General features: G+C 36.1%; 2 protein-coding genes across 2 annotated transcripts; one reads left to right on the forward strand and one right to left on the reverse strand.

Moving 5' to 3' along the window:
- Window positions 1-403: 403 nt before the first annotated feature.
- Window positions 404-7,846, forward strand: LOC108241399. The gene is made up of 10 exons (XM_017425499.3): window positions 404-1,072; window positions 1,789-2,001; window positions 2,166-2,301; window positions 2,671-2,827; window positions 4,049-4,307; window positions 4,885-5,204; window positions 5,420-5,601; window positions 5,906-6,078; window positions 6,468-6,682; window positions 6,764-7,846. The coding sequence occupies exons 1-10, from the start codon at window positions 771-773 to the stop codon at window positions 7,018-7,020; spliced, it is 2,214 nt and encodes a 737-aa protein (XP_017280988.2). The 5' UTR covers window positions 404-770; the 3' UTR covers window positions 7,021-7,846.
- Window positions 7,847-7,975: 129 nt separating this feature from the next.
- Window positions 7,976-11,045, reverse strand: LOC119617641. Its single transcript, XM_037979276.1, has 2 exons — window positions 9,772-11,045; window positions 7,976-9,522 (listed from the first exon to the last, which is right to left on the reverse strand). Exons 1-2 carry the CDS (start codon window positions 10,524-10,526, stop codon window positions 8,745-8,747), a joined length of 1,533 nt encoding a protein of 510 aa, XP_037835204.1. The 5' UTR covers window positions 10,527-11,045; the 3' UTR covers window positions 7,976-8,744.
- Between the last annotated feature and the right edge of the window lie 1,759 nt (window positions 11,046-12,804).

The raw sequence follows: 12,804 nt of genomic DNA on the forward strand, positions 1-12,804 counted from the left end.
TGTGCAATGCTTTCTTAGTGTGGATGGCAGATCTGAGATGAAACAAGCAGCAAAGCAAGAGATGAAAACTAATAGTCCATTTGATCAGGGAACACAGGCCCATTTGGTCCAATGAATGACAGAACAAGCGAGGCTCATGTCATGTTGTATGAGGGGCCGTACAAGCCATAAATCATACTGCCACTCCCATATACATATATTTTATCTCTCACATACATATATTCTCCTCTCACATACATATATTCTCCTCTCACATACATATATTCTCCTCTCACATACATATATTTTATCTCTCACATACATATATTCTCCTTTCACATACATACATTTTATCTCTCACATACATATATTTTATCTCTCACATACATACATTTTATCTCTCACATACATATATTCTCCTCTCATATACATATATATTATGTCTCACATGTATGTATGTATGTACATCTTACGTTCACATATTTTATTTCTTACATACATGTATATTTTGTCTTATATTCACATATTTTAGCTCTTACTTACATGTATTTTATCTTCCATATTCATTTATTGTATCTCTCATATACATGTATTTTATCTCTTACATAAAAATTAATGAAGGTGTGTGAGAGAAAGTATGTATGTGTGAGAGAAAGTATGTATGTGTGTGAGAGAAAGTATAGTAGAAACGGAAGGAGTTTAGTGGAAACGGAAGTTGGAAAATTTAGTGAACTCTGATTGGCTAAGATCACACAGGGTCATGTTCATCGATTCGCAGAATACCATTCAACATGGAGAGGCCAAATGAGCCAGGAGCCCTTCAGCAAGCCATTGGGGTTTTAAGAAGTATTTTATCATCTCCTGAAACTGTCACAACGTTGTCCTCATCTCTTGGGCAACAAAGGGCAAGCTCGTCTGCCTCTAATGTCACTCATAGCGCGATTGAAGACGAAATGAGTCAACTTTTCAGACCCAGCAACGCCTCAGGCGGACAGTCAATCCAAACACCAGGCCAAACTGCAGGGATGCAGCAGTCATTAAGATATCAGAGTCAGAGACACTTTGGAAAGTGGAGCTCCCAACCGAGGAAAAGGTAAGAAATAAGTTACTGCATTTTTGCGGCACCGTGTGTGGGAGTGTATTTGCACGCATCCGCTGACTCCGTTTGATTGAGGAGAGTTTTAAATTTATCAAGGCGGTTAAAGCGTAGCCTTTACCAAAAATTAGCTGGAAACTAAAACTTCTTTAATTTTTCAAAACCCACATATTTTCACAGGGAGATATTAGATGACGATAATCAAGATGGTGGTACACTGTAATTTTACAGGGTTTAACAGCAGCAAAGGTAGAATGTTTTGGGGAGGGGGGGAGTCGATGAGCCATCGACAAAACTAAAGCTGCCGCTACCGCAAATTTTTCATGAGCTTCTGAATGCAGTCTATAGAGTTCGTAGTGTTGTCTGTTTACTATACTTTCCACTGCATTAATATTTCAGAATATTTAACTATTAGATTGTAAATCATGACCGCGTCTGTAAATGTGCTTTATATATAAGCTTTGAACAAATTAAAGAGTCGCTTATTGTTATTGTGTTGCCATCAGCATCATTCTGGGCATTAACTCTTCCTTAGTCGTAATATTTTAATCAAGAGTGTATCTTAGTTTTTCGTCCTCTACTCTCTGTCAGTGTTTTTAGAGCAAAATTAAACAGAAGAAATCCTAAAGTAAATGACCAGATTTAGTTACTTCAGATGTGGTGACATGTCAAACATCAAGTGGCTAACTTAAAGTGTTTGTTTCATTTTGTAGGGCCAGAATACATTATCATGATACTTTCCACAAAGACATCATCCTGCTTCCGAAGCCATCAAGTTGTGTTGTCATAAAACACCGGACAAAGCAAGAGTTGCATGATAAGGGGCACATACTATATGGATTTGAATTCCAGAAATCTTGGGACCAAAACACTGTAATTGAACAAATTAAACAGGCGTTTGGTGAAAAACTGTCTGTTGATGTGAGGTAAGCACTTTTTGTAATATTACAAGAATCTGAGTAGTTACTGAAGAAAGGGGTTTCAACAAGCATATTGACTTTACAAATAGCTATATCGATTAAACAAGATTTCTTTAAACAGTGGATCTTAATATTTTTTTTACCATTGTGTTTTTGTTGTTTTTTTTTAGTTTGGAGTGTTTGATGTCTTGTGGCAGCAAATTAATTTCCCCCAAACTGCGTTCCGGGCAAGAACTGGATGCCAATCTTATACATAAAATATATAAATCAAAAGCCCTCTACATAAGACCATCAAGACCGATTCTGGTATGTTATATTTCAAGGCAACATTTGAGAATTCCAGTGGTTTTTAATGCTGACAAGATAAGGATAGTAGTGATGTAAAGACAAATTAAATGGAATTACCTTTGCTACAAGTGACGTTTGTCATGTTAGGTCTTTATGCTTTGATGAAGAAGTTGTATCTTTTTTTAACATTTTCAGAAACAGTTAGCATGCCTGTTTGTACATTACTAATGTTATGACTTTAGTTTGGTCCATTACTGTAGGGTCATACTTATATTTAGTTATAAATGTCAGCTATAAAGCCTAATCTGCACAGGCAATAAAATGTTGTCCTTATGATGTTTGTTTTCAATTGAAATTTTTAAACTTTCTTCTTCTTCCTTCTTCAAGGATGACATGTCAGGCTACAGCAGTGACGACAACAACTGTGATGAAAGCACCAGTTCAACAAGGCAACTGCGCTCCTCATCCCAGAGTAGACCTCATCCAAGAGTAGATTCATCTGCTGACTCTTTCACCAGTACAGTGGCTGCCTATGCACAAAACGGTACTACTACTACTACTACTACTACTACTACTTTATTTACAAAGCACTTTAAAACAACAGTAGCTGCGACAAAGTGCTGTACAGACAAGAATCAAAATAACATCCAAAATATGAGCAACAAAAGACAAAAACAATAAAACACAATAGCAGAAAGTAAGAGCAACAGTCTCAACATGTGTTAAAAGCCAAATAATAAAAGTGTGTCTTAACACGACATTTAAAAGTGGACAATGAAGGGGCACTTCTAATATGTAACGGCAAAACGTTCCATAATTTGGGAGCGACAACACTAAAAGCTCTATCTCCTCTAAGCTTAAATTTAGACCTCAATACCTCCAAGAGCAGCAGATCAGCTGACCAGAGGCAGCAAGCGGGAGAATATGGGTGAAGCAGCTCAGAGAGGTAAAATGGGGCAAGACCATGTAGACTTTTGAAAACAAATAACAGAATCTTAAAATGAATCCTAAAATGCACAGGCAGCCAGTGTAGAGAAGCCAGAAAAGGGGGTGATATGCTCCTTCCTCCCGACTCCAGCTAAAAGCTGAGCAGCAGCATTCTGGACTAACTGGAGATGCCTGAGGGAAGACTGGCTAACTCCAAAGTAAAGAACATTACAGTAATCCAGCCGAGCTGTAATAAAGGCATGAATTACTGTTTCAAAATCTTGACTCAAAAGAATTTGCTTAATCCTTGCAGCTGCTTAAGATGATAAAAACAAGACTTGACCACTGCTCCAACCTGGTAATCTAACTTTAGATCACTGTCTATTTTAAAACCCAAATTTAAAATGGTGTGCTTCAAATAAAATGTCAAGGGCCCAGATAAATAAGGGATAATTAACATCAAATACCATCACTTCTGTTTTCTTGTCATTAAAATTAAAGAAATTTAAAACCATCCAGGATTTAATATCTTCAAGACATAGAAGTTCTTCAAGACATGGAGAACCAGATGGCTTAATATGTTCAACAATATCCTTTAGAAAGGTCAGGTTCACTAGTTCAAATTGATCAAACACAGCTAGACAAGGGATCAAACAGGAAGGGTCACAAACTGACCCTTCCTGTTGAACTCTTGCAGTTCAACCTCTGGCTTCATCACATAGTTGTGGGATGTCATTTTGTCAAACTCCTGGCATGAGTTATCAAAGAAGCATCTCATCCACCTATAGCAGCACTTCAGCAAACAGCTCTTCTAACTGACTGCCTATATGCCCTCCAGGAAGTGGGTCTTCTTCCAGCCTCCCTTTTTCCTCATCTGTTGAAGGGTCATCGTCACTCGACCCATCTGATGCATGCAGAACCGGATCAAGCCTACCCTCTCTGGGATTGCCCACAGCTTCCCATCTACAGTCGACCTCAACACATCAACAGTCAGCTAACTATGAGAATTATCTTTCTGTAGTGGCTGCTCTATCTGATTTGTCCTCTGATGATGAGGAATTGAACCAGGCCATTCTAGCAAGTCTGGAAAGTGAAAGGTTTGTCTAAGTACAGCGCGTCATCTTGGCTAATTAAAAGTATTTAATTTAGTTGCCATCAAAACATGTTTCGAATAATATTTTATACATAGTCTTACACATTGGATTTGGCCAAAATACTTTATTTAAAAAGTAGTCTTAGGTGCACTAAGACATTTTGCAATCTTTGTACATTTATGATATAAAATGCCACTATGTGCATGGAAAAAACATAATACCACCCCTCTAAAATTTGTTGTATCTAAAATGTTTGTGTAAGAAAAATAAGTAACAGGAAAAATCTGTAAGAACATAAATACATTTTCACACCAATGTAATTTGTCAAGTTTTTGCAAAAGTTATTAATGCAGTTAACATTCATGCGACTCTTATTTTTTTTTAAATGCTATTCCAGTCCATCTAATAGTGATTCATCCAGTTATTTAGTTTTATACCTCCAACAGTTCCCATACAATCAAACATGGTAAGTAAAGACTTCTTCAAGACATAGTAATGTATGTGGTCAAAAATTGTTAGGTCTTTTTAACTGGTACCTGTTTCCTGATAAAATGTCCTATTTCTATGTAATTTCTTTCAGATGCAACCCAGAATGTTCTGTGCCAGCAACAGAGATTTTACAAGAGCTTGCAATAAAAATCAATAATCAGAAGAAATGCAAGTTCAATATTAACCGAACAACAGTGCTGGATGGAGCAATTAGAGGTTTCAAACGTGGGACATACGATCCATGTCACACCATCTATGTGAAGTTTTCTGATGACATGGGAGTACCTGAAGAAGCTGTTGACCTGGGGGGCCCAAGAAGAGAATTTCTCAGGCTTCTAATGGAAGCTTTGCTTCAGTCTTCAATGTTTGAGGGAGAAGAGGGCAAAATGAACTTGGCTCTTGATAGCACATGTATGTTTTCAATTCAGTTCAATTAAATTCACAAATACTTTATTTATCCCAGAGGGAAATTAAATAAATTAACAATTCAATTCAATTGTCAAGATTGTTAAAGAATTTAACACTCTTGACAGACTACTAATTAGTACGTTTTACAAAACTTTGTGATGTCATGGGTATTTGTCAATTTTCTTGAGATGCTCAGTAAACTGTCTTATTTTTTGTAGCCATGAGAGAAGACAAGTACTTCATTGCAGGCAGATCCATTGCAGTAAGCCTTGTACATGGTGGCCCCCCTGCTGGTTTTCTCTCCCCAACCCTCTACTCTTGCCTTGTTGATGGCCCAGAATTTGTTAAGCCTGTCCTGGAAGATGTTGCTGATAGACACCTCCGTGAGAAAATTAAAAAGGTGTTTTTTTTTACCTTTCTCTTTGTTGTGTATTATAGTACTTAGACTAGACACATAAAGTTGGTTTTCCAATGTCAAGTCTCACTCTAACCAGTTAATGTATGGTTTGGTTCCACCCTTGTTTGGAGTTTCACTATTGCAGTCTGTTCCTCAGTATTGTGGACCTGAATAATACTAAAACAGACAATTCTGGTCAGGGCGGACTGGGGCAGAACCGGTTAAAGCCAATCCAGTGTGGAAGTGGCATTAGACTTACACAAGCGACTATGGCAATTATTTATGTTTTTCTTTTATGTATTTCAAGATCACAGAGAGCCAATCTTTTGAAGATTTGCTAACAACAACAGAGCCCCTTGAAGAGTATTTGGCTAATGCTGGCTGTCTGAGACAGCTGAAGAGACTGGAAGACAAGGATCGGCTTGTGGATGACATTCTAATGTTCCAAGTGATACACAGAGTACGTGGACCTTTTGAGAGGTAGGTTGAGATTTCTAAGTAGCTAAATTCTGAAAAAACAACCACTAAATATAAACTGGACTAAATTACCTGTTGAATGCATCAAATGGTATGGAGGTTTTGTGTTTTCCCTGAACTTAATATGGAAGAATAAACATAGAAAATTGTATTTTTCTATAAAGGTTTTTTGAAGTTTGCAGCAGAAGTGTCTGTGATTTAAGTAAAAGTGATAAATACAAGATGACACTGGATGATAATTATGAAGCATTAAAAAAAAGTTCATAATTATAGCTATCATATGTAAACCTGTTACATTTGATGTTAAAGCAAACAGTTATTTAGCTTCATCTGGAACTTATAATAAAAAGTGATTCAAGAATACTTTTAGTTTGTCTTCCTTTTTGTTTAAGGTTTCGGGATGGACTGAGGACACTTGGAGTGCTAGACAAAATTCAAGCTCACCCAGAGAGTTTTCGACCACTTCTGTGCTGGTCTCCTTCAATCCTGACAGCTGACCTGATTGACACTCTCTTCACAATCCACTTGTCACCGGTTGGCAGCAACAAAAGAAATGCTGAGGAAATTGTAATCCCATTCTGGAGAGACTACCTTTCAGATGCTGAGGGTAAATTGATAAATTGTTTAAGTCTTTCTTATAATGAGATATATTGTTTACTTGATTTATCATCTATTGTATGTTCTTTAGATCAAGAGGGCACAAAGAAACTGGGAATGATTTTGGCCTTTGCCACTGGAGCCAGTACTGTTCCAGCAATTGGCTTCTCTCCTCAGCCGTCAGTTGAATTTCTTCACCATGAGGCTGGTTCTGGAACCCCGTCTAAGTTCCCCAAAGCAAACACTTGCATTAATTGCTTGAAATTACCCCTGCATACATCCTACAAAGACTTTCAGGAACATATGGACTTTGCATTGGGCAACACCCATGGTTTTGGTATTGCCTAATAAAAAAATTTTCTGGTCTCCATCACAGTTGTCTCACTAAGTTTGCACACTAAAGAAGTAATGAAAGTAAAAATGCTAAATGTTTTTGCACTGATCTAAAAAAAGTTGAAATTTTTTTTCCCTTTTATTTACCAATGAACACATTTTTTGAAAAGAGCAGGAGTTCTATTTTATTTTTATTGTTAGATTCCTTTGGATGTTATTGTTTCTGTTACTGTACTGGTGATTTAAAAATATACTTGTACACATTGTTAACAAATTATGTTTAAAGTATCAACTGCCATTTAGCACCTGGTCAGGACCTTGTGTGCATACTTGACCTTCAGAAACATATGGACTTTACATTGGGCAACACCCATAGCTTTGGTATTGTCAAATTTATATTCTGGTCTCCACCACAGTTGTTTTAACTCTTAAGTTTGCACACTAAAGAGGTACTAAATGTTACGCACTGTTCTTAAAGTTGAAAATCTTTTTTCCCCTTTTCTTTAAATTTGTGAATGTTTCAATGTATGAGTGTTATTGTCACTGAGCTGGTTAGGATTGACAGTGTTTAACCAGGACAGGGATGCCCCAGGTCAGTCCTTGAGAGCTACTGCATCCCTTTTTCTACACCTCTGAACCAAACATAGGCTAATTACCAGGCCTCTGCAGGGCTAAAAGAGCCATTTGATTCAGGTGTGTTGGAGAACAGTTGCATCGAAAAGTTACAAGATGGTAGATATTGAGGACTGGACTTGACCCTTTCCTATTGAGAGGAGTACCGTATTCAGGTGTTTTTCAAAGCATTGTTTTTCATTTGCAATACATTCACTGTAAAATTGTATCTGTTGTCAATAGTTTCTAACATTTGTTAACTTTTCCATATAGCACTTATTTTTTATTTTCATAATTTCCTAGAAATTTAGATGTTTTGCTTTACTTATTTATTTTTCCTTTTTTTGACTTTGATTCATTCTCACAGTCTGAGGACAAAACGCTGGTCAATTCTTTTTCCACAGGATCTCAGAGCTTACAAAACAAGTTGTAACACCAAGTGATAGTTCATGCAGTTTACTGAGTTAGCCAGAACCAAAATCTTCAATAAAATTTGGTTTCATGTGCATTATTGTTTTTATAACAGTCAATATGCAAAATGAAAAAAAAAAATTACTGCATGAATAATAAACACAAATTAGAACCACAAGAACACCCATGAGGAACTTTGAAAGTTAAACTGCAAAATGTTAAATTTTGTGGACATTTACTATTGATAGAATTACTCACATTTTGTTGGACATATACAGTTAAGCCAAAAAAGATTCATACCACAGGCAGATTTAGGTTAAAAGTAGTCTTATTTTAACATGTTTATTAAAAACTTTTTGGAGTGGCCCATCCAAACTTCTGACTCAGTTCTGATAGAGATTCTGTGGAGAGAGCTGACGACTACAGGTTCTAAGGGGGCCATCAAACCTCAAAGAGTTGAAGTTTATAAACTAAGAAATCATCAACATATAAGTTGTAGCATGCAAAAAGCTGAGGGAAACAAAAAGCTTGAAAAATGCCATTTTTTGTTGATACTACTTTTACACCATTTTCTGTTTTGAGAAATGTCTTATTTCCTATCAAAAACATTACAGTGAAGATCATTTTTAAACTACATCTGCCATGGGTAAGAACAATTCTAGGCTTGTCCATATTTGGCATAAGAGTGATTCTTTATCCCCTTTATGGAAACGGTCTTAGGAATGCCTTCTTTCAAGGAAACATACAAAATTGCAAAACAAATCTATACCATAGTTTCCATCATCTTCAAATGGATCAAAGGTTTGTTGAAGAGAATCCATAATACGATCACTGATGGTAATATTAATAGATGGAACAACAACATTATTACGACTATGTAACTGACAAATTGGTGTGTGGTCATCAAAGCCATGGTGACTGTCTATGTCACAAATACCATTCATACTTGGATTGTGTATTCCTACATTGTTGACTATGCCCCTTTGCCAAAGTTGAAGAGGGGTTTGCCCTCCTTGTGTTGAAAGTCCATGGTTATTCCACTGATTCTGAAATTCAGTTGCAGCTCTCTGAATCCGTGGCAGAAAGATGTAATGAAGACAAAACAAATGCAATTCATTAAGTGAATCTAATACACCATGCTCCTCCATGAAGTTAAAAAGATGAATATAATGAAATGACACAACTCTATTTAACTCTGCCCACAATCTCTCTATTCTCTGATTATGCACTGACCGGCCAGTAATGACACTATTTCTGTTTAATCCTCTCCTGTAAAGCATGAAACGAGCAACTCCAGTGTTTTCTAGTCCATGGTCACATCTTACTCTGGATGGTATTCCAAAGTTATGAACGCCACTAATAAATAGTGACAAAACACTTGATGCTCTGTTGTTGTCTAGACAAGCAAGATAGATGATGGTCCGGCTGAATCCGTCTACACATCCATGGAACACCATTCTCCATCTCACAAGTTTGTGGTTTCCATCTATGTGCCTAAGAAAAAAATGAAACCAAGGTAACTCATAATTGAAAAACCTAAAGCCAAACATGTCACAATCATTTAATAAAACAAAATAAAAATTATTTGTCATATTTGAATTGTTTTATTTTTAACAAATAAGGTTATTTAAGTTTGTGAAGTACAACAAATTTGTTCAATAAAAACAACAACTGAAAATATTAATCAGCAGTACTGTAGAAGACTTGTTTTGTAGTAAAAAAATTGTTTTACAAATTTCTCACCATAATTGATTGGACGTTGAAACATGGTAAATCCGTCGGCGTATTGCATGGCGTCTTCTAAAGCATCGACCAACAGGATCAATTTCTAGCAGACTTTGTCTAACACGCCATCTTTGAATGCGTAATCCACGTGACCTTAAGCTCCCATGTACATACGTTTCACCTGCGTTGGTGGTTGATTGAAGAATTTCTGCAACAAATCTATTAAGTTGGACATCAGAGATTGCTGTATAAGCCAGTGGTTGAATTCCAAGCCGATCTCTGTGCCTATAGAGGGTTCGACTGCTTACCCCTAAGCATATTGCAATATTTTGCCAGTTCATTCCAAGAGATAGTAAATGAGATATTTGCTCCTCTGAAATGTTGTAAGGAGGCCGGCCTTGGTGTCCTGTCATGACTCTTGGGGGCAAAAAGACTTCTCTGTTTTCAGATCTACTCCTTTGATTTGATTCAGTTGCTGCCAGCACAATCTGCAGACTTGCATGCAAAGACTGTAGTGTATTGGCTACTTCTCTGTTCCTTGAATCCAGGATGATTCTTGATTGTGACAGAAATCCAGATAAAATATTTACATGATCACGAAGTTCTCTTTGGAGCCTCTCATGAACAAAGGAACCTGCAGAATCTTGTTGCATTTGTTCCAAACATCCCAGTATACTTCTGAAAAACATTCTAATGTCATTTTCAATGCTCTTCACTCCCAAATTATAGAAAAACAACAGATGATAAAACAGGATCAATTTGAATAGTTTCATTATGGAGTCATGCAAATAAATATTCTGTTGAAATATACCATGGAATAATTATTAATGCATTTCCTGATTTAAGAGTTACTTCCTGTTTGAGTAAGAACTTCCTGTGTCACGCAATGCATCGATTATTTAATTGAAAATGCTGTATATATGTATCTGAGAGAAGAATGTATGCATGTGAGAGGAGAATGTATGCATGTGAGAGGAGAATGTATGGGCGCAAGAGAAGAATATGTGCATGTGAGAGGAGAATGTATGCGCGTAAGAGGAGAATATATGCATGTGAGAGGAGAATGTACGCATGTAAGAGGAGAATATATGCATGTGAGGGGAGAATGTATGTATGTGAGAGGAGAATGTATGCATGTGAGAGGAGAATGTATGTATGTGAGAGGAGAATGTATGCATGTGAGAGGAGAATGTATGTATGTGAGAGGAGAATGTATGCATGTGAGAGGAGAATGTACGCATGTAAGAGGAGAATGTATGCATGTGAGAAGAGAATGTATATATGTGAGAGGAGAATGTACGCGCGTAAGAGGAGAATATATGTATGTGAGAGATAAAATGTATGTATGTGAGACATAAAATGTATGTATGTGAGAGATAAAATATATGTATGTGAGAGATAAAATGTATGTATGTGAAAGGAGAATATATGTATGTGAGAGATAAAATATATGTATGTGAGAGGAGAATATATGTATGTGAGAGATAAAATATATGTATATGGGAGTGGCAGTATGATTTATGGCTTGTACGGCCCCTCATAGACAAAAGCGTTCTTTTACACACAAACTATGGCAGTAAATCACATAATGACACGAAGAACTCAGCTCATCATTTTGATTTTATGGCACAATTTCAGCTCTCAGTAACACATAATAAAATAAAAATAAACAAATAAATAAAAATAAAAAGAATAGTAATACACACAAGTCGTACGGTCATGTATATTTTGAAAAAAAATGATGTTTTGTTTCTTTGTTTGTTTGTTTTTTTACTGCATATCCAGCATGGAAGTCATTTATTGTTAATTGTTTTTCTTTCTTTCTTTTTAACACATGTATGACAGGTTTATATCTATAGTATTTCAATATTTTTTTCCTAATAAATCAAATCTATAGAAGAAGCTTCAGCTGTGAAGCTAAAAAAAATTTATCTAGGTGAAAATGCAATGCAGTTTAACAAGTTTAATATTAGTCAACCTACGTCTCCCACTTAGAGTTAGCCAACATGTTTTTCTCATCTGTACAGCACATTAAACTGTGGACAGATAAATTGTATAGATGAGGTTAATGAATGGCTAGTTTTTTTTGTTTATTTTTTTTTTTCCAAAAGCATTACATAAAATCTAAATAAAATCATTGACTGTGTGCTTTTATCCTTTAAGTGTGGGCACCCAAGGATGAAATATGAACGTTTTCCTGTCATTGCAACTGGTTGTATAACATTAAAAATAAATTTAAGGTTGTAAGATATGTCAGTGGGTCACTATTTTAACTTTAAAACTGAATAAATGTTCCATCATGTCCATGAGATTTGTCATAGTTAAATATAATGACCTTGAGGTAAATTGTTTAACTCTTATCATAATTCTAGCACTATATGTTCTGTAACTACCACAAAGAGGTTTTTTTTTTTTTATTTTAACAACATGAGTAAATCATCCCTGAAATATCTAATGTTAACCTTCATGTTATCTGGGGAACCTGTCATTCAAATTTTTTGATATTTCAAAAATAAAAAAGGGTGTAGAGAAATGTGGCTGAGCTCATAAAATATTTCCTGCCCCTATGTTCTGCTCCCCCTGTCTTGAGTATCTAAGCAGGTGTTCTCCACTCGTGCAAATGAGGGAAAAATGACCTGTCCTCAACCTGGTGCCATGCATGATGGATGGTTTAACAGAGAGAGCAAAGTTCAGCACCGAAGCAGGTCAGAGAAGAAGATCAAAGTAGTCCTGGTTAACTAGAAGTTGGCTCTTCATCATTTTACTCTTTTTGAAATGACTTCCTGGAACAAAGTGGATAAGAAAGATCCATTTGTCAATATATATATATATATATATATATATATATATATATATATATATATATATATATATATATATATATATATATATATAAAAAACAGTGAAATTGGGCTATCCAGTCTGGGTCCTTAGGCAAGACCCTTTGAGTTACTGCCTACCTCATACCATGAGAGAGATAAATATGAATCACATGCCGGCTCAGACGTCGCCCAGCCAAACAAGGTCTGCGTCAGGTGCTGGGGAACCAGA

Source organism: Kryptolebias marmoratus, linkage group LG14, assembly GCF_001649575.2.
Source record: "Kryptolebias marmoratus isolate JLee-2015 linkage group LG14, ASM164957v2, whole genome shotgun sequence".
Taxonomy (NCBI): domain Eukaryota; kingdom Metazoa; phylum Chordata; class Actinopteri; order Cyprinodontiformes; family Rivulidae; genus Kryptolebias; species Kryptolebias marmoratus.

Excerpts from the sequence above, each read along its gene's own strand:
- LOC108241399 (XM_017425499.3), top strand. The coding sequence starts at position 771 with ATGGAGAGGCCAAATGAGCCAGGAGCCCTTCAGCAAGCCATTGGGGTT. Across the intron at positions 4,308-4,884 it reads GCAAGTCTGGAAAGTGAAAG|ATGCAACCCAGAATGTTCTG; the intron begins GTTTGTCTAAGT and ends AATTTCTTTCAG. Across the intron at positions 5,205-5,419 it reads CTTGGCTCTTGATAGCACAT|CCATGAGAGAAGACAAGTAC; the intron begins GTATGTTTTCAA and ends TATTTTTTGTAG.
- LOC119617641 (XM_037979276.1), bottom strand. The coding sequence starts at position 10,526 with ATGAAACTATTCAAATTGATCCTGTTTTATCATCTGTTGTTTTTCTAT. Across the intron at positions 9,523-9,771 it reads TCAACGTCCAATCAATTATG|GCACATAGATGGAAACCACA; the intron begins GTGAGAAATTTG and ends TTTTTTTCTTAG.